At 36.3% G+C, this 22,805-nt stretch overlaps 1 protein-coding gene across 5 annotated transcripts in view; it reads left to right on the forward strand.

Moving 5' to 3' along the window:
* Positions 1-5,195: 5,195 nt before the first annotated feature.
* opa1 (OPA1 mitochondrial dynamin like GTPase) overlaps positions 5,196-22,805 on the forward strand; it is a 59,539-nt gene continuing 41,929 nt past the window's right edge. Inside the window, exons 1-8 of one of the 5 annotated variants that reach the window (XM_052130188.1) lie at positions 5,196-5,393; positions 6,291-6,609; positions 6,840-6,936; positions 7,115-7,222; positions 13,906-13,950; positions 16,580-16,668; positions 18,524-18,685; positions 20,568-20,621. In XM_052130188.1, coding sequence (XP_051986148.1) covers positions 5,365-5,393; positions 6,291-6,609; positions 6,840-6,936; positions 7,115-7,222; positions 13,906-13,950; positions 16,580-16,668; positions 18,524-18,685; positions 20,568-20,621 — 903 coding nt within the window. In that variant the 5' untranslated portion in view covers positions 5,196-5,364. Of the gene's footprint in view, positions 5,394-6,290; positions 6,610-6,837; positions 6,937-7,114; positions 7,223-13,905; positions 13,951-16,579; positions 16,669-18,523; positions 18,686-20,567; positions 20,622-22,805 lie in introns of those variants that run through there. The other 4 variants (XM_052130190.1, XM_052130189.1, XM_052130192.1 and 1 more) reach the window with 4 other exon arrangements.

A 22,805-nucleotide genomic window follows, 5' to 3' on the forward strand; every position in this document is an offset into this window, starting at 1 on the left:
AAAACAGACAAAGAGCTGCTCCGAGCATCTAAAGCTCTGTGTGCGGTCCAGATAGATGTGCAGGGTAGGAACTGGACACAGCAACTACAAGGTCGGGTCTTCCTCCTCTGAAGGGAGCGCTTGCAGGTTCACCACCTGATCCCAAAATGGAGTGGTGTGATCTTTGGGCACATAACCAGTCTGGGGTCTCAAGATCACGTGAGAGTGTGCCAGGCATTCGCTGGTGACAGAGAGCATCTGCAGGTCCCCAACCCTCTTGATAGAAGTGAGAGCCACCAGGAGGGCCATCTTCAGAGACAAAGTACTAAGTTCGGCCTGATCCAGGGGCTCAAAGGGGCTCTGTGTAAGGCAGGTAGAACTACAGAGAGATCCCAAGAGAGAAGCAGGCTCGCCCTAGGATGATTCAATCTCTTCATGCCCTTGAGGAACCTGGTGATCAGGTCGTGCTGCCGTGAGGGTCTCCCATCCAGTGTAAATGATACGTTGTTTTAGCAGCCACGTACACCTTCAGGGTGGAGGAAGACAGCCTTCTCTCCAGCCCCTCCTGTAGGAAGGACAACACAGACCTGACCGTGCTTCTCTGTGGATCTTCCCCATGGGAAGAACACAATTTTGCGAAGAGACACCACTTCAGAGCATACAGCTGCCTCATAGAGGGGGCTCTGTCCTAAGTGATTGTGTCTATCACCGCTGGCGGAAGGCCTGCTAGGTCTTCTGCATCCCATCTAGGAGCCAGACGTGGAGGTTCCAGAGGTCTGGCCGCGGGTGCCAGAGCGTGCCCTGCCCCTGAGTGAGAAGGTACTACCTCAGAGGAATGTGCCAGGGAGGGCTACTGCCAGGAGCATCAGGTCTGAGAACCAATTCTGGTTGGGCCAGTACTTGCTGCCCATCCTCCCTGACTTTGCACAATGTATGTGCAACGAGGCTCACTGGGGGAAACGCGTTCTTGCGCAGCCCCTGAGGCCAGCTGTGCGCCAAGGCATCGCTGAGGGTAGCCTCGGACAGGGAGTACCAAAGGGGCCAATGAGATGACTCTCGGGAGGCAAACAGGTCCAAAGAACAAGTCTGAATGAGTGGTGCATGCCATCTCCTTTTATACCCATATGTCCGGGGTGGAGACTTGCCAATTTTCATTGGCCTTTTCTGAATAAAGCAAAGGTGATTTGGGCACTCAAGAGCGAACCCCTAGTGTCACTACATCGATACAACATCGAGTGAGTGACAGACAGGGAACTATCCATTAGCATTCTCGTTTATTTCAGTGGCACCTGCTTGCTAGCAATGCTAAAGGATAACTTTCCCCAAGTATTACAGACCTCCTTGGGTTGTACATATGGCCTTTGATGTCAACAACATAATATACAGTATATTATCCTCCCTTATAAAAGTTGATGTCTATGCTATCCTAACTATGCAAAATGATGTGGCTAGTTTAATTGTATTATTTACTGCTCTCCATAACCCTATCACAACAGAGATTACGACCCAATTTTTGGTCGCAACCCACCAATTGAGAACCAGTGGTGTAAACTAAAGTATATCTAAACTACTATATCGTCTTATACAAGGACTATATTGATAAATACAAGAAAAGGTGCTGCTCTAAGACAACACAATATGAGATATTTTAGATGTTGTAAGCATAGGATTAATAGTCAATGACACAAAGACCTATACACACCTTCGGGTAAATGGTTTTAGGTTAACTTGCTAAAAGATTTATGTCCTTACATGAACCAAGATTTGGTGTTTCTTAACACAGGAATTAAAACAACTTATATTTTGATATTAATATAATAATAATAATATTCTTAATATTATTCTTAATAATATACTTAATATTCTTAATATAATTATATAATATAATAATTAATTAACTCTATGAAACTTTAAAGTGTTTAAAGTCGTCTAATGAAAAATCATGTTGTTGTGGACAGAATAAGAGATAATTTAAAGGATAAGGTTGATTGTGTGACCAAATATGAGTGCTAACTGACAGATGTAGAAACTGACCATAGATGAAAAGTTAATATAAATAATTAAATTCGTTTGATTGTTTTCATAGTCTCAGTGTGTTTTATTTTTTCATTGAGCAACTGATTTTATTTTGCCATATGAAGCCTGCATCTGTTTGTAGTTTGTAGTTTGTTTTCTTAACCCAAAATACTCCCAAGGCCATATGCTTCAAACCAAAAAAAAAGCAGAGGACAATATTTACTCTGTGATTCTAAACAGAGCTTTGTATAATTAACTTCTGGTCAGAAAAGGACAGAGTGCTTCTAAATGAAAGCAGGCATGGAATGTGTTGCGGTATAAGTAGTCATCTCAAGAAGTCCAAGTTTCTGAGATTGTTTATGCTGTCCTCAGAAGACCTCATGACACATTTTACATCACGAGGAGAAAGTTAGAATAAGAGTGTCTTTTGAGGATATATACTGTCCACAAGGCTCTCAGATTAAAACAACATGGTGTGTCTTTACAGACAGCCAGTCATTATCGCAAAATAAACCCTGACAGGTTGATGAGGGCCCCGACATGAAATTGAGGGGTCTTATATCACCCTGAATGAGTTTATTTTCCGATAATAACTAGCCTACTGTGCATTATTACACTTATAACATGGCCACCAAATAAATTAATTAATGGAGATGACATTGATTTGAGTTTATTTTACTGTATTGTGTGAGATGAAAGTGACCCCAGAGTGATATGAGAGACGCAAAACTAGCAATTATATGGTTTAGAGGTCATTATACAAAACTTTATTCACAATTTGACTGCATAATGTTGTGTATTAACTATTAAATTACATTCAACATTTCCATCAGATTCTGAGCTTTGAATGGCCATAACCTAGATTAATTGAAAGATGAGTGACGGCACCTTGGCTTTTTCAAGGCTGATGTGAACACAAATGAGACAAATGAGCCTCATAACTGCATTACTAGCACAAACACAGATTGATCATGTCTCATGTTCTAGCTTAGAGCTATGTTTGATCTGAACTTGTTATGGCAGTGTGCGTTCAATTGAAATATTGCATTGTGTGTTAGCCAGAGGGCCTACATACAGTATTGCAGCCTTTTTTAAACATTGAGCATTGCTCACCAGTTTTAAAATTATAGCCAACTAATTTCTATGTTAAACATCAATCCACATATATGAGGGCCCCAAACCACACAGTGCTATAAAGAGTAGGGCTATTCAGGTTTACTGTAAATAAATAATTTGGGTTATGTGTAGAGTGCAACAAACTTGATTTAATCTTTACTGCTTTTAATAAAAACTGTAACCTAAAATACAAAAATGACATCACATATACAGTAAATGATCTTAGGGGGCTTATTGTTTAATACAAAAATGTGGTTCTTTTTCTGAGCTTTGACATGATTGAACAAGACATCATGTTTAAAAAAAACACTACTGAAATGAGAGGGAGGAATTATTTGATTCAAAGTGAGGTGAACACACACACGCACAAATGAAAACATTTAAAATGAAAGAAATTACTTGAATAAAGATTCGTTCATTTTGCTGAACGAGATTCAAAGATCCAAGTCAATAAAATTATCTGATCTTACAATCACTAATTTATAGCCTGCCTGGGAGAAGTTGGAGGACATGGAGAACTGTAGCATCCATATCATCGGAATCTCTAAGGGAGTAGCATACGGTGAAATTCCTGTATGGGCTCTTTCCAAATCAACATAGCAGGCCATAATCTGGAAATTGAGTGAGCTCACTGGGTTCCACAGCAGAACCACAGCATTTTCTTATTCCCAGACTTTGCGAATTCAACAAGAGAAAAACGTGATCGATTCAAGGAATGCAAGAAACATTTACACCAATGGAAGGTCACTTTGAAAAATAATTTGTAACATTTCTTCATTATAATGAGCACAGCATAAATTCAGTATCTTGTGTCACAAATATAGCATAAAATTAAGTAAAGTTCAAAACATAACTTTAAGTAAAATCTGTTTATTTCAATGAGCAATACCTGCTAAATGATTTTAATTTGGTGTGAATGAATGTATAGGGAATTAACACTTTTATTAAAAATGTGAAATGAATGTTAAATGATACTGTTATTTATCTGTAAAAAAAAATATTAATTTTGATAAATACAATATTCATTTTTTTTTACACTGCAAGAAAGTTTTTTTTAGACACCTCAGGTAAAAATGACATTTTCACATGTGAAATCATTATGTTTACCTTCATTTAAAGGACAATGCTTTTCAGCATAATAATCTGCTAAGTAAGGAATTTAAATGGGGTGTGAATAAATGTATATTTAGATATATATGTCATTTAAAATTTGTTTTTTAACAGTACACTCAGTTAATTATTTGTTCAACTCAAAGTGGACACACAATGAAAAATAATACATAATTTCTTAAACTCAATTTAAATACTGTGGATAACTAAAGTTACAGTCCTACGGTCTCTTTTATTTCAGGGTTTAAGATTTAAATAAAGGTTTAATCTTAGACATCAATGGAATCTACTGTGCGCTGTACATTGTGTCACATTTGTCCCTCTAGAGGAATCTATTTGTACTGCAATTACAAGTAGAGTTTAACACATTTGCTGCACAATTGTGTCCTTCCAGTGTTTTACCAAGTAATATCTGAGGAACTGCTACTTTATTTCTGACATTTGTATGTTTTATTAACTGCTGAATTTACAAAAAAGATCAAATAAAATAAAAACCAAGCGTGCTAAGTTTGAAACAAAAGAAAACCATCATTGCACCACACATTTTCTGTATGGCCATAGCACCAAATTTTGCGCCGCTGGCCCAGAACTATTTTAGAATTGAAATTTAAAAATTTGGGTTTGTGGGGGAGATAACATCCAACATTTTAGATGGACAATTATCAGTGCTAATTCATAAGTAATTCTCAACTTATTATTTTCAAATGCAAATATTATTTGAATCAAGCAATACATAAAAAAACAAACAAACAAAAAAATCTTAAAGCCTACTGACAAAATTAATAATACATGTATAAATTTTCTTGGTGGCAAAGTCACCATAACATTTCTGAAATGGAATTACATCGAAAATGTAACCAGACCATAATGAGGCAACTATGAAGAAAATTTCAGGCTTTTACATTTGATTCAGACTATCATGACTTTTATTTTGATGACTTTTATTTTGACTGCATGACGTCACGCTTCGGACCAGGAACTACTTTCCATTCCTCCAGCATTGACACTGCTGATCGCCTGTTTGCTATGCCCTTGTAAGCCACGAAGCTAACCTAAGTGGCCCATCTGGAAAGATGAATTGAGTTTTATTTCGGAAACGGATCTGATAGACACCTATATTTGCAGTAAGTTGCGCACAGCAGTATGTTGCGAGCCGGAAGTGTGGTTACCTGGTAAGTAGAGCAGCTGCCTTTCAATACTGTTTTGAACTCAGAAGCAGACTGGACACTAGCTTCTTATAGATATAGAATGGCTAATAATCTGTGTTATATAAACTGCCATATATTTGCAAATGTTAAGATGGTAAAATTGTTAAGATTGGCCCTTAGTGACTACTGTTACCTGCACGAGTTTAAAAAGTGACAGTGACAGGCTAATGTTAAATGTCCAAATAACTTTTCTGAAATGAAAACACTTAAGGGTTTAGATTCGAGTACCAACGATAAATTCTAAATAACGTCATCATACTAGCTTTGTGTCTAATTTGACATTGCTTCACCTTTTACAAAGCAATAGCAATAGCAATGTGACTACAATTGTAGGAGGAACTGAGACCTATTCGTATTGATAAATTTTTACTTAAAAAAATAAATCTAAAAACCTACATTTTCTTGTTTCTTAAGATTTGCTCCATCGGGCTAATGATGATGTTTGACACGGTTGACAAAATTGAGACTTAGCATGTGCTGTTTCTGCATTGTGTCTGCACGCAGTGTGTGTTTGACAGAAAACCAGACACCCCATCTGAACATTCTGATAAATGTATAAGCCCTGTTTTTGTCATAAAAGTTGGTTATAAACTACCTAATGTGAAAAAAATAGCTTGACATTTGAAAATGAATGCCTATATTCTCTAAATATTCCTGTCACTGACAGGTAAGGTTGTCTGTCTGAGGTGTTATGAATGAGAAATCTTTTAAAAATGTAATTTAAAACGTGTAGTTTTAAAATGTGTTAAATTCAAAGATATGTATTCTTTGTGTCCATGTTGGGTTTATACAAAAGTGTATTAATAAAGAATAGAAGTGTGTAAATGCCATAGGATGATCAAAATGTTGCTCTTTCCCCAGCATGGCTTGCAGAAATCTGCTTCCCTCGAGAATGGGGGTGAAGTTTCGTGTACCCCTGCAGAAACTGCACCCGTTCTCCCGTGCCATCCACCACCGCCACTCCGCTAACACAAATCCACAGAGACCACCTCACTGCTCAGCTGCCCGCCATTACACATCTCTTTCTAGACTCCCCATGCAGCCTCCCAAGTCCCGGTCAGGAGGCCATGGCTATCAACAGCATCGCACCTTCTGGGTGGCCCGTCTCGCTGCCAGACTACTGAAATTGAGGTACATCTTGCTCGGCTCAGCAGTTGGTGGTGGATATACAGCAAAAAAGGTATGTTTAACTATTGAGTTGTGCTGTGCGTATGAAATGACTAACCTCAACATTTTCAATTAGAGCTTTAGTGTGAACGTTGTTTATAAACAGGCAAGAGATTTATAAGAAATGCCATCATATCTGTTATTGGCATTACTATAAAAATAACTAGCGTCTGGTGGTATCGGCCTGCTTTTTTATATCTGTGCATTACTATTTAATAAAGCTTTTTGTTCTCTTCTTTCCAGACTTATGATGAATGGAAGGAAATGCTTCCTGATATGAGCCAATACACCTGGATTGTGCCAGACTTTGTTTGGGAATTGAGTGAAAACATTGACTTAAGTAGGTGAACTGGGGAATCGGAGAGGCATATTTTGTGAAACTCATTTAAAAATGTGTCTATAGTGTAGTTGTGAAATGTTTACAGATGGTGTTGTTACAAATGTATTTTGTAAAATGATCTTTCCATTGGTTTTCTGGTATCATAATTTCTGATGTCATTTCTTTTCCCTGAATAAAGACAAACTCGCCAGTGCTTTGCCTGAAATAGAGGAGATAGCTAAACTACTACCTGATATGGAAAAGATCAGCGAGAATTTCACCTTCCTGAAGAGCCTTCTCTCCAGTGGTGAGCAACATCCTTCACACACCTCATATGATGGACAAACTTTAATCTTGACATCCTGATAATCAAAGTGTTCAGAACGTAATTTAGTACATTTTTACTGTATTTTTTTAAAAACATGTTGTGACCAAACAGTTTAGGTACTGTTGTGTATTTTATTTAATTTTACACGTTTATTACAAGTTTAGCAGAGTATATGTTTATCCATTTTACCCTTGAGGTTGGTATCTCTTATCTATGCTTTTGATTTTCTAAAATGTGTTCAATGCAATACGTGTATATTAGGGCTGTTTTAATTCAGTGCGATTCATTTTACAAAAAATAACGCGTGAAAAAAATTAATGCAATTAATCGCATGCCCACGGACCATAATAAGGAAGATTCCTGAGAAATGCAAGCTTGTAGTACCACCTGTTTACTCCAGAGGGCAGTAAGTGAAATTTCAGCTGTATGAGCAACGCGCAGTTTATACAGTGAAGAAAACACTTCAGTAGGCAGAACAACACAAACATGCGTTACGTTCTTGCGTTCAAAACACTTGATGGAGTGCAAATCCGAACTAAGGGATCTCAAGATGTGTTTAAAGATTGCGTATTAAACTATATTTAACTTGACACAGTGACCTAAACATTTTATGTTTATGACGCAACACACCCGAGACGTCTGACGTAGGTGTAAATTGATGGGCTCTTAAACAAGCCCTCATAATAAATCTCCAACTGATTGAAAAATTAACTTGTGAAATGGATTGCTGTGAACTGTGTGCCAATGATTGTCTTATGATCAATAATATGGTAGTAATCAATACATTGCATTCTAAAGCCGCTTTTTGTATTGTCTTATCAATGATTAACTCTTCTGCTACAGGAATGTAAAGCATTTTAATTATCTGAAGCCAGGGGTATACATAGTATACAATACTACAGATATATTTTAAAATAATGCCAAGACATTATATTCATTACATAGTGCAATGGTTTTCAATGATTTGGAGTTGTTGGAGGTACAAAGAGTATTTAAATAATATTTCAAGTCTTTACAAAAAAGTGCAAATAGGGGCTTTTTTGACATAAATTTACACTTATGTATAAAAAACTTGGCAAGAAAAATAAACAGATTAATCAGAAAATATTAACATAAGTTATCAAAACTGTGAAAACCAAATAAAACGTCTTTATAAAGCAAAGAAAAACTAGTTAAAATAGAGGTAAATTTTCTCCAAAATACTACAGCGTGGACACATTCCCAAAAATGTTGAGTGGCAGATTCATCTACAGCATTACAGAAAGAGCAAAGTGGATCTATTTCAGGGAGCATGTTTCTTAAATAAAGATTGACTGGGTAAAAACGGTGTAACAGTTTAAAGGACACCTCCTTAACCTTGTTGGTAATTAAATATTTGTGAGGTAAAGACCTTACGACCTGCATCAGACATGCTTGTGTTGCATCTCGGGTGTGTTGTGTCGTAAAAGTAAAATGTTTAGGTCACTGTGTCAAGTTAAATATAGTTTAATACACATCTTGAGATCCCTTAGTTCGGATTTGCGCTCCATCAAGTGTTTTAAATGCAAGAATGTAACGCATGTTTGTGTTCTGCCTACTGAAGTGTTTTCTTCACTGTATAAACTGCGCGTTGCTCATAGAGCTGAAATTTCACTTACTGCCCTCTGGAGTAAACAGGTGGTACTACAAGCTTGCATTTCTCAGGAATCTTACTTATTATTGTCCGGGGGCATTGCGATTAATTGCGTTAATTTTTTAATGCATTTATATATATATATATATATATATATATATATATATATATATATATATATACACATATATATACACATACATATACACATACATATACACATACATATATATACATACATATATATACATACATTTATGTATGTTACAGAAATCTTCAAACCAGCCCGTCTGGCACCAACAAACATCCATCCGATTATCTAATCAGCCAATTGTGTGGCAGCAGTGTAGTGGATAAAATGCAGATACGGTTCAGAAAAATGTGTTTGGACCATGGCATGATTGTTGGTACCAGTTGGGCTGGTTTGAGTGTTTCTGTAACTGCTGATCTTCTGGAATTTTATACATGTATATATATACACTGGCAGCCAAAAGTTTGGAATAATGTACAGATTTTGCTGTTATGGAAAGAAATTGGTACTTTAATTCACCAAAGTGGCATTCAACTGATTGCAATGTATATTCAGGACATTAAGAATGTGTTACTGTTACAATTTGAAAAAAAAATTAAACTACTTCAAAGAGTTCTCATCAAAAAATCCTCCAAGAGCAGCAATGACAGCTTTGCATATCCTTGGCATTCTAACCGTCAGTTTGTCCAGATACACAGATGACATTTCACCCCACACTTCCTGTAGCACTTGCCATAGATGTGGCTGTCTTGTCGTGCACTTCTAACGCACCTTAGAGTCTAGCTGTTCCCACAAAAGCTCAATGGGGTTAAGATCCATAACACTCTTTTCCAATTATCTGTTGTCAATGATTCTTTTTGTTTTTCTGTTTCAAAAGTTGCTTTTTCTTTGCAATTCTTCCCATTTGGCCTGCACAACTGAGTCTTCTCTTTACTGTTGTACTTGAAACTGGTGTTGAGTGGGTATAATTCAATGGCGCAGTCAGTTGAGGACATGTGAGGTGTCTATTTCTCAAACTAGAGTCTCTGATGTACATATCCTCTTGTTTAGTTGTACATCTGGGCCTTCCACATCTCTTTCTGTCCTTGTTAGAGACAGGTTTCCTTTGTCTTTGAACACTGTAGTGTACACCTTTGTATGAAATCTTCAGTTTTTTGGCAATTTCAAGCATTGTATATCCTTCATTCATCTAAAAAATGATTGACTGATGAGTTTCTAGTGAAAGCTGTTTCTTTTTTTATTGTTGCAATTTTTGACCTAATATTGATCTTAAGACATGCCAGTCTATTGCATACTCTGGCAACTCAAAAGCAAACACAAAGACAATGTTAAGCTTGAACTGATTTTGACATTATGTCATGTGATTGTGCTGTTTTTTACATCAGCAATGTCCTGACTGTACTTTGTGATCAGTTGAATGCCACTTTGGGTAACTAAAGTACCAATTTCCTTCAGAAACAGCACAATCTGTATATTATTACAAAGTTTTGGCTGCCAGTGTGTGTGTATATATATATATATATATATATATATATATATATATATATATATATATATATATATATATATATATATATACAGTCAGGTCCATAAATATTGGGACATCGACACAATTCTAATCTTTTTGGCTCTATACACCACCACAATGGATTTGAAATTAAACGAACAAGATGTGCTTTAACTGCAGACTTTCAGCTTTAATTTGAGGGTATTTACATCCAAATCAGGTGAACGGTGTAGGAATTACAACAGTTTGTATATGTGCCTACCACTTTTTAAGGGACCAAAAGTAATGGGACAGATTAACAATCATAAATCAAACTTTCACTTTTTAATACTTTGTTGCAAATCCTTTGCAGTCAATTACAACCTGAAGTCTGGAATGCATAGACATCATCAGACGCTGGGTTTCATCACTGGTGATGCTCTGCCAGGCCTCTACTGCAAATGTCTTCAGTTCCTGCTTGTTCTTGGGGCATTTTCCCTTCAGTTTTGTCTTCAGCAAGTGAAATGCATGCTCAATCGGCTTCAGGTCAGGTGATTGACTTGGCCATTGCATAACATTCCACTTCTTTCCCTTAAAAAAACTCTTTGGTTGCTTTTGCAGTATGCTTCGGGTCATTGTCCATCTGTACTGTGAAGCGCCGTCCAATGAGTTCTGAAGCATTTGGCTGAATATGAGCAGATAATATTGCCCGAAACACTTCAGAATTCATCCTGCTGCTTTTGTCAACAGTCACATCATCAATAAATACAAGAGAACCAGTTCCATTGGCAGCCATACATGCCCACGCCATGACACTACCACCACCATGCTTCACTGATGAGGTGGTATGCTTTGGATCATGAGCAGTTCCTTTCCTTCTCCATTCTCTTCTATTCCCATCACTCTGGTACAAGTTGATCTTTGTCTCATCTGTCCATAGGATGTTGATCCAGAACTGTGAAGGCTTTTTTAGATGTTGTTTGGCAAACTAATCTGGCCTTCCTGTTTTTGAGGCTCACCAATGGTTTACATCTTGTGGTGAACCCTCTGTATTCACTCTGGTGAAGTCTTCTCTTGATTGTTGACTTTGACACACATACACCTACCTCCTGGAGAGTGTGCTTGATCTGGCCAACTGTTGTGAAGGGCGTTTTCTTCACCAGGGAAAGAATTCTTCGGTCATCCACCACAGTTGTTTTCCGTGGTCTTCCGGGTCTTTTGGTGTTGCTGAGTTCACCGGAGCGTTCTTTCTTTTTAAGAATGTTCCAAACAGTTGATTTGGCCACACCTAATGTTTTTGCTATCTCTCTGATGGGTTTGTTTTGATTTTTCAGTCTAATGATGGCTTGCTTCACTGATAGTGACAGCTCTTTGGATCTCATATTGAGAGTTGACAGCAACAGATTCCAAATGCAAATAGCACACTTGAAATGAACTCTGGACCTTTTATCTGCTCCTTGTAAATGGGATAATGAGGGAATAACACACACCTGGCCATGGAACAGCTGAGCAGCCAATTGTCCCATTACTTTTGGTCCCTTAAAAAGTGGGAGGCACATATACAAACTGTTGTAATTCTTACACCGTTCATTGTAAATACCCTCAAATTAAAGCTGAAAGTCTGCAGTTAAAGCACATCTTGTTCGTTTAATTTCAAATCCATTGTGGTGGTGTATAGAGCCAAAAAGATTAGAATTGTGTCGATGTCCCAATATTTATGGACCTGACTGTGTGTGTGTGTATATATGTATATATATATATATATATATATATATATATATATATATATATATATATATATATATATATATATATATATATGTTGTGAATAAGTACATGTACTTCGACATTCTCAACCAACTTCTTGAGGAATCATCCTGGTATGATTTTTAAACAGTATTGAAGAAGTTCCCATCTATGTTGGACACTTGTTGGCTGCTTTTCTTTATTATTTGGTCATCAATTTCCAAAATGTTTTTTTTATTTTTGTTTAATAATGAAATAAATTAATATGGTGGCACAATTATACTTTTGACTACAAAACTAATTTCAAACATTTAAACATATGTCTTCAGATCAAAAGATTTTTAAGATCATGAGAAACATTTCTGTCAAGTGTTTCAAAAGTTATGACCTGTAGTGTGTGTGTGTGTGTGTGTGTGTGTGTGTGTGTGTGTGTGTGTGTTCATATATTGAATTCTTAGCTCTTCCGCAATCAAAACTGGTTGGAAACAGTTTTTTTTTTATTATAGTAGATATGCCTCTCATTTGACATTCTCGGCACTTAGCTACATTATCTTATAAGAATTGTTTTGTTGTTTCGGCATTAATCAAATGGCTTATCGCCTTACTATTAAAGCTCTTAAAACATAAAGTTCAAAAGGAAATTTACGTTAAAACTGTTGTCTGATGTGTGATGCTTGATCATATGAGGTTTGAATATTATAATTTTTTTTTTTTAAAGCTGAAAGATATTAAATCTAACCATAGTGTCCTTGTGGTTTGTCTAGATGTGATTCCTGATAGCTGAATTGATAAAAAAGTAGAGATAGACTATATAATTTTATGATAAATAAACAATAAATTAACCAATATGCAAAACAGAATTTTTTTATATTTGCTTTTTCTGATTTTTGACACAATAATAATAAAAAAAAAAATTATATTCCATCCAAAACATAATGTACATTATAAATATTTAAAGTAAAAAAGTTGTTTTGAAATTTTGTTTTAAGATTTTAAGTGTTAAGCTGAAAATGCTACATTTTGTTTCGAACTAAAGAAAGAGATGAATAATTATGCAAAAAATACATTAAATTAATTAAAAACAAATAACCGATTAAGCAGAAAAGTTTCAATATCCTTATAAATGTTCAGTCAAATCAGTTATCGGTCTATCTCTAAACAAAATATTCTTAGAAATGCCTTTAGAAATAAAAAGTCTGTTTTAAAATGCTAATTTGTACATAATTTAATAATCATTGTAAAAATCAAAGGTATCTGGATAATGTATTCAACATGACAATATGACATTGAGACAAGAAGATACACAGTGAATTTGATATTGTTTGCATTAAAGCTGAAGTGTGTAATACCTGTGACACTTGTGTCACCAAACGGATTTCTAAAAATAAACATAGTTTTTAAACAGATTTCTGCATATATCATCTGTCTTCCATTGGTCAACAAACAGATAGTCCTGCCCTTAACTCACACCATTGTTGAGCCAATGTTGCTTTTTTTGAAACAGATCAGTATTTCATAGAGCCACAGAGGCACACTCTTTACACTTTTTTGGGGAAATCAACCTGCCAATAATCCCTAAATATTATGCTGTGATGGGAGAAAGTATTTTAACATGGAAAATAAAACGGCTTTAACACATTTTCTAGTATACTATGCTGACACTTCTTATCTTCTATGGCCCTAATCCAATGTAAACTGTACTGAGCTATCCACACTTTTTCTTTATTTTATTTACATTTCATTTGTTACTCTTGTCCCTCCCCTCCCTCCCTCCACATTCTTTACAGGTTTGGGTGAAGTCAATGGAGCTTCTGGTCTGCGTCTGTTATTAGGTGTGTAAACGCCTCACTTAGCTTGCTTATATACTCCCTGTGCTGCTGCACCGACCCTTCTGACACCCCCCCCCTCCTCCTCTGACATAAAAGGACTTATGTTGATGGGGTGTGCGCCTCTATGGACGGACCAGTCAAAACCTTCTATATGGGTCTATCCAGTTTCCTGTCAGTTTTGCAAGCCACTGTTGGCTTGTTGAGTTCGCTTCTCCACACAAGAAACCACTAAATGTTTATTTGAATAATAATTGCATATTTACATTGAAAGATGTTAAAACGTTTTTTTCCGTTCATTTGACTCATCATAACAGATACTCGATACTAACAGATACTTCAAGCCAAGGTCTGTAGTGTTAGGAATTTTAATTTAAATTTTCAATTATTTTCATTGTAGCAACATGGCTTTGCAATTGGATGCTACAGCATACAAAACATCCCAAGTTAGTTACAGATGCATTTGCGTTTATAAGGGGTGTAACGATTCAATTCGGTCCACGATACAGAACTCATGGCTCATTCATGATTCTTAAAAACTAAGCCTGAATCAAGAAAATTAAAGAGAGAATTATTATTTTTTGTACTTTAAAAGACACATGCAAAACAGTTCCTTTCCTTTAAAATGTAGTTAAAACTACTGTTCTTAAAAGTGCTAAAGGAACCTTCTGAGATGTACTGGGGCAAAAAATCTGCCAAAAACAGGGCAATGGTGACACTAAATTTACTTAAACTTAGCTAATAATTCTACTTTCTGAAAATACAGAATTATGTTAGATGCACTGTCACTGATTGCACATGTAAATATTTAAAATTTAAAAAAAAAATCAGAAATAATGCTGTCTCTGATTACTTCTAAATATGCTTTTCAAAAATACATATTTCATGAATGTGCATTCTTATCCAGTTAAATAATAATAATTTACTGATGAAATCAAATCAGACATGACATTTAACATTATAATTATATTACCCCATAGCATTATTATACAAAATATTCAGCAGTACATATAGTAGATTAAAATGGTACTACATTAAACTTCTGTAAGCTTTAATTTTCTCTCGCGCAGTCAGAGCAGATCACTCTTGCATGTCAAACTGACATTCGATCTCTCGTGCTGAAAAGGCGTGTCTCTGTACCACTGCTTTCAGTTTCAATTTCCGCAGTTTCAGCTGAACTCCTTGTACAACACCTGTGGCTGTTAGTGTTTAATCGTATTTTAGAGCTCCTTGTTTACAATGAAACGATTTCCATTTGTATGCCCACATACATAGTTTTTGGACGTTGGATAGAACAGACGCTTAAATAATGAAGAAAAAAAGTCCTATCTCCACGATGAATCATCACATTTTTGAATTGCGATGTATTGTGCCACGATAAACCATTACATCCCTTGCACTTACAAATGCAGACCATTACTGACATTAACAGTGTTTGTGAATGTGTTATTTAATTGTCTTGCCACTTGGTCCCTTGACTTCACCTTCTCTACTCAAAAGGTTTTGTGGGTCTTTCACTGTGTTTTGTCTTTTTCTTCATAACTTTCCTTTAAATTACTCATTTATCCTCTATGTTTTATGTTTCTACAGCTCAATAGTTTTGGAAAGTATATTTAAAATGGTAATGAAATTCCGATTTGAAGTTATCAGTAGTGGGCATGCATTTTTCATATTCTCATAACCATGCTCCAGCCTAAAGCTGGATTGTTATTAATATCTGCTTTTGAAAGCTGCATAAAACATACACTTTTGTAAATACTTTACATTTTTTAATATTTAGCAGTTTTGAAGATTATGTTTAGATTTTTAATATTTTTGAAAGAATTTCCAAAGGTCACAATTTACTTTTCAAACACTTGAGGTTCTTTGGGTTATGGCCACTCTAATTGCAATTTAATGCAAGCAAATGTATACTTCTTTTGCATGTTGATTCTTACTGTCACCTGAAATGCAGACTTTTTAATGTGTTGGCAGATTAAAGGGATAGTTCACGTAAAAATTACAATTCATGCCCTCATACCATCCCAGAAATGTTTGACTTTTTTTCTTCTGCTGAACACAAACGTAGATTTTCAGAAGAATATTACAGCCCTGTAGATCCAGACAATGCAAGTGAATAGTGGCCAGAACTTCGACGTTCAAAAGCATATAAAGACAGCATAAAAGCAATCCATAGGACTCCAGTGGTTAATCCATATCTTCAGAAGCGATAAAATAAAAATATGTAAATTCTCCTCTCTGCCCAGTTGATGGCGATATGCATGAAGAATGTGAATCGCCAAAAACAAAAGAAGAATGTAGACTTGAATGTGGAGATTTATAATAAAAAAAGACTTAAATATTCATCTGTTTCTCACCCACACCTAACATATCACTTCTGAAGATATGGATTTAACAACTGGAGTCATGTATTACTTTTATGCTGCCTTTATATGCATTTTGAACCTAGCATTCACTTGCATTGTCTGGTCCTACAGGGCTGTAATATTCTTCTGAAAATCTGAAAGTCATACACATCAGGGATGGCATGAGGGTGAGTAAATGATGAGAGAATTTTCTTTTTTGGGAGAACTATCACCAAGTATGTTTAAAGGTTGGAAAAGCTTATTTTCTTTATGTATTTGTTTTCCCTCAGAAACCACAGGTGACTCAGCCCTGAGAGCACCAGATATCTCACCAACGTCTGCAGCTGTGTCTGACAGCAGTGATAAACAGTTCAAAAAGGTAAATTATTGTCTTAATACAGTATACATGAGGTTTCAGCAGACTATTCTGGACTTTCAAGCATTACCTTGATACACAATGGACCTTTTAATCATTTGAATTTCCATTACAATATTTAAAGTGGATTTAGTTAATTTACCTTTTTGCATTTTTCTGCTAAGCTTTGTTTCTTGGGCTTTTTTTCAGCATTATCGGAGTTGTCATCTGCTGAACAGTTGTTTTAGTCTATTGTTGGTCCAAGGCAACCCTACACTTATGATTTTCAAATACTAACACTGTTTTTGTAGCTTGTGACAACTTGCCAATGCTGAAGTTAAGTTGCCCCCCACCCCAATACATAAAAAATACCTGTTATAGGATGAAGTGTTGCAGAGGATTGACAATGCATTTCTGTTGTCGTTTTTAGCTCAATGTCTGAGTAAAAGCTTTCCCCTTCATAACTCATAAAGGCTGTTTGTCCTCATGGTCATTTCATGCTTTCTGAGAAAACCTTTCCTTTTCTGAGAGCAATGTATTCTCTCCTTGATACTTGGTCTTTCATGTTTAATGTCAATGTTTTGGTTTTGTCCATTTTGTTTGATTTATCATTCACGAAGCAAGTGTTATCTGCAGTGACAAAATAGGCGTTTTAGTGTTGTTTAGTTTAACACAGATTTTCACATTATGTTATTTATGGCCTCGTGTTGATGGAAATGTAGTCCATGAAAAATCTAAACAGACAAGGTTGTGGCAGTTAAATGAGTAGTCTAAGCAAATGCTTTAATAAATGTAAATTATGATTTCTAATAAATATATGTACAGCTGTAAAGCAGCATTTAAAAAACAAAACAAACATGTCTAGCACTCTTTGCTCTCTCCAGCACTGCTTTGCTACTAAATTACTTTTTGAACCTCAAATGCTTGCTTTTCCAGTATTTATTTATGATCTAGTTTATCTATAAACCTCTTCAACTCTGGGGCATTTTGGGGCTGCCGCCTGTAATTTTTCACACTCAAATTTAAAAGCTACAGATACTAATTTTTTCAGAACACACACACACACACACCGAATAAAAATAAAAGACTACAGTTATTTGTAAATAATATTGTATATGTTTACAATATTATGATGAATAAAAAATATATGTATATTTTTGTTGTTGTTCTAAATTTACAATCATTTATTTCTGGTTCTGTTCATTTTATCTCCCTCCAAAAGTCTTATTTTATTCCACTAGATGGCAGCAAATACTAGAATAATTAATCACCTTCCATCACAAAACGCTGATCTGAAATGTAGATGGCACTCTTAACGCATTATAGAGCTCACAGATGTGCTCGTCCATAGACATTCAGTCTAATTTTCAGTTCACGCACCACCCCTTTGCGAAGATGTATATGCCTGACTTACATATATAGAGACTTGAACATTTTAAGTGTAAAATGTTTTTGCAAACTAGTGCCTCCTTTTGGACCCTCTGGTTGGTCCTCAGAGTTGAAGAGGTTAAAAATCTCTTAATAGTGCCTGTTTGGCAATTATTGTAATATTATAGCAGATTGAAATCATTGACTGTTAGAGCAGATATTGTATGCAATTTTATGTTATACATGCAATCCTATAGCCTATATGTTCTGTTTATAATTTCCTGTGATGTTCCAAAATACAATCGTACTCCTCTCCCACTGGCTGAGATATGTACGTGGTGATCTCTTAGGCTGTTTATGATTTGAGGCTTGAAGTTAGATTCATAACTGCTATCAAGAGCAATACATAAATGTGAGGTGGGCCACTGTCCAAAAATTCTGCCCACATCCTCCTGTTGGTTGGTAAGCTGGTTGATTGACTGCCACTCTCTGTCACTGTGCCGTCCTTCAGCAGGGGCTGCTCAGCGAGCTCATTCTCATTCAGCAGCAGATCCAGCAGCATGAGGAGGAAATGCGGCGGGCGGCGGCTGCAGCAAGTAATGCTCCGCCTCCGCCGCGTGAACCCAGTCCCAGCCCTGCCCTGAACCCCAGCCCCTCGCAGCCCAAAAGCAAGGTGAAGGTCCACTCCCCCACCACGCCACTGATGCTCTCATGCCAGTCTTTGTAGACATTGGGCTTTAATTTTTTGACACTCTTGGATACATTTCCTAAATTCCTGTGAATTTGGGAATTTACTCAGAACTTTTAAAATTACATGAAGTTGCTAAATTTTATATTGATGTAGATTGACAAAAGTTACATTCTAGATAGCTAGCAGAATGGTCTAGGCTTTTTACTACTGGTATGAGAGAACAGTAGCTTTAAAATGCTGTAGTTATAAACCAATTACGTAGCCCCACCTATTCAAATCCCTTGTCATTTGTATCTCCAGTGAAGGTACCTTTAGTAAAGATCTTATGGCCGATAGCTAGTCCTTTCTCCGAACTTTTATATTATACAAATATTTCACCCAGTTGTCATAAATTACTCACCCTCATGATGTCCCAAACCCATATGACTTTCTTTCTGATGCGGAAAATGTGTTGCACTTTCGTAAGCACTACGAGAGAAGCTTGTTTAGAGTGGCACACATTTTCGCATGAATACTTTAGTTTTTTTTTGTGCTACATAATGTAAGTTCTCACGTGAACAGGCAAGCCACTGCGAACATGCTTATTTCCCATTATATCTTATGTATATCATAGCGCTCATGAACACGCCACAGACGTTAAGATTTTCACTTAAAACGTACTTAAATATCGGGTTGTTTTTCACCATAACTCATCATTTTCCTTCAGAAGACTTGGAATATGACACACAAATCACATGAACTACTTTGATGAAAATGAGGCACTATCAGCTGCCATTGTATTGAAAAGACGGGCCGAGATATTCATTAAAACAAAATCTTTTATGTTGCGCATTACAAAGAAAGTCATACTGTTTTGGAATGACATGAGGGTGAGTATAATGCCAAAATTCAAATATAACTGCAATCTTTGTTAATCTTATAACTTCCATATACCATATATTGCCGTTTTTCTAACCTTTCTGAAACTCTAATTTAAATTACCTTGAGAATAGTTTTTACCTGTAATTTACTCAATGCAGAAAATGCTTTGGCAAATGTTTTCATTTCATTCAAGCAGTTTTATAAAACATCCCTGCTCTAAATGTATTAGCGCCATTATTTCAGACACATGATATTTTCCATCATCCACCAATAGCAGTTTAAATACTTTTTTTGCAATAAACCAAAACCTGACCTTTTCTGCTATCTCATTAAAACACATTTATTTACACAATCCCAAACAGAGTTAATATTCACTGCATGGAGTGGTGTGTCATCCTGCCACATGGAGTGCAATGCACTTTGCTCCAGTTGTTGGACTGCAGAATTAACCTGCTTAACATCAGAACCAAATATGTCTGCATATCAGTGAGGGACATGTTATTTATCAGAAAATTAGCCATTTCAGATCACACATCATGGTTTTTTATGTATGTGAGTTTGTGTGTGTGTGTGTGTGTGTGTGTGTGTGTGTGTGTGTGTGTGTGTGTGTGTGTGTTTGTTTTATTTTTGTGTCCACCTCTACTACAATCATTCACTGCTTCTCTGTGATTTACCCTGTAGTCTGTGGTATGTGCACGCAACAATTACAGGTGCGAGCCAGAAAATGATTCAGCTTTACAAATGTTAATTTTAGGTTTTTTGAAATGTGTTTTAGTATGGTGATTTTTGCAAAGCCAAAATGATTAACTCAAATGGAAATCAAAGTTTCCTCCCTTTTCACTAACCCACCTTTTCTCTACTGGAATGCCCGCTGAAATTTATTGAATGCGATTTTGCATTTGTTTGTGAAATGTCCTCTTACAGGGAGATATTGGGAAGATGATCAACTGTCCTGAAAGGAAATAACGGTTTTAGTCCATTACATTGTTTCTTGTGCTTTCAGTCTTCTGATAAAGAAAAAATTGACCAGCTTCAGGAAGAACTTCTTCGAACACAGGTAACTTTCTTACTCTCAACTGATTCACATCAATTTCAAGCCAAGAATATGCTCCCTTTTTTCCATGGTCTGGAAGCTTTATCTATTGTTCACAATATTCATAATCATTTTATTCTCAGCTTTTGAAGACCCCATGAAATTAAAGTTTGAGTTTTGTGCCTTGTAGTCCTTGTCTGTATGCTGGTGTTTTCTTTGACATAATTTACTTTTACCAGATATATGCACCCTAAAACCCTATATATCAACCCTAAACGACTGTAGAAATTACGATTTAAACATCGTTGCAGCTCAAATAATACACAAGTTTTAACAAAAGAATGAATGTAAGTGCTTTTACAGCCCTCTTCATAACACGTAAATCACTCGCATATGTGACCAAATTTTGAGCTATGTGACTAAAATTTTAATTTTATTAGTCCCTGGTGAGTAAATATTCATATTTTACTTGCCAGAGATTGAGTTGTGTAGTGGCGAAGAAGAACTGACCGCCGCAATCCTTTTACTGAATAAGAAGCTGGCAATTAAGCAGCTGGATTCAGCCTAATTTTTTTACAGTGTGTTGTGTCTCATCATCGTGCATCCTGAAGCAAATTTACCATATTTGCAGAGGGTCCAGATTTGTCCTGATAGCGCTGCCACCACTTCTCTCTCGTTAATGTGCGCTGCACTCATTCAGCGTAAACACTTGCTGCCACAGCAGCCAATCTCTTAAAAAGACAGTACCAATGTAGTCCTTGAGCATATAAGCAAAAATGTTAAGAAATGCTGTCGTGTATTAAGTGAAAAAAATTTGTAAATACATAAATATTTAAAAGGCACAGTCATACATTGTGAAATATTTTAACTTCAGAAAACATTGTAAATATGAAGAATTTAACAAATACAAAGCTTAAACAAATCTATGCAAGGGTTTGGAAAAATTTATTTTTAATTTTTTACATAGTAGTTTTGATAAAGTAGCACTTAAATTATTATTTTAAAAAATATAACTTTTAAGTATATTTTCATGAGGTTCCAACCTTGCGAATATTTTGTTTAAAATGTGTATGACATTTTTAACAGTGACAACAGCTTGTATCAATATTAAAAATGCAATTTTTATGACATCATATAAATTGATTGAATGTGAAATTTGCACATTTGGTACACAAGCTAAAATGTGATTAAAAGGATCTAAAGTGAAGTATGAAAATAAAATGTACAATCTTGCATACTATATTTGGGTGAAATCATATACACTGATCAGCAACAACATTAAAACCACTGACAGGTGAAATTGATTATATTGTTACAATGGCACTTATCAAGGGGTGGGATATATTAGGCAGCAAGTGAACAGTCAGTTCTTGAATTCCATGTGTTGGAAGCAGGAAAAATTGGCAATAGTAAGGATCTGAGCGACTTTGACAAGGGCCAAATTGTGATTACTTGACGACTGGATCAGAGCATCTCCAAAACGGCAGGTCTTGTGGGGCGTTCCCGGTATGCAGTGGTTAGTACATACCAAAAGTGGTCCAAGGAAGGACAACCGGTGAACCAGAGTCAGGGTCATGGGTGCCCAAGGATCATTGATGCGCGTGGGGAGTGAAGGCTAGCCCGTCTGATCCGATCCCACAGAGGAGCTACTGTAGCAGAAATTGCTGAAAAACGTAATGCTTGCCACGATAGAAAGGTGTCAGTATACACAGTGCATCGCAGATTGCTGTGTATGGGGCTGCGTAGCCGCAGACTGGTCAGAGTACCCATGCTGACCCTTGTCCACTGCCAAAAGTGCCTACAGTGGGCACGTGAGTGTCAGAACTGGACCATGGAGCAATGGAAGAATGGTCTGTTGTATCATGTTTTCTTTTAGATCATGTGTACGGCCGGGTGTATGTGTTGTTTACCTGGGGAAGAGATTGCATCAGGATGCACTATGGGAAGAAGGCAGGTGTGATGCTCCGGGCAATGTTCTGCTGGGAAACCTTGGGTCCTGGCATTCATGTGGATGCTACTTTGACATGTACCACCTACCTAAAGATTGTTGCAGACCATGTACACCCCTTCATGGCAACAGTATTCCGTGATGGCAGTAGCCTCTTTCGGCAGGATAATGCGCCCTGCCACACTGCAAAAAATTCTTAAGGAATAGGTTGAGGAACATGATAAAGAGTTCAGGGTGTTGATTTGGCCTCCAGATTCCTC

Source organism: Xyrauchen texanus, chromosome 7, assembly GCF_025860055.1.
Source record: "Xyrauchen texanus isolate HMW12.3.18 chromosome 7, RBS_HiC_50CHRs, whole genome shotgun sequence".
NCBI lineage: Eukaryota > Metazoa > Chordata > Actinopteri > Cypriniformes > Catostomidae > Xyrauchen > Xyrauchen texanus.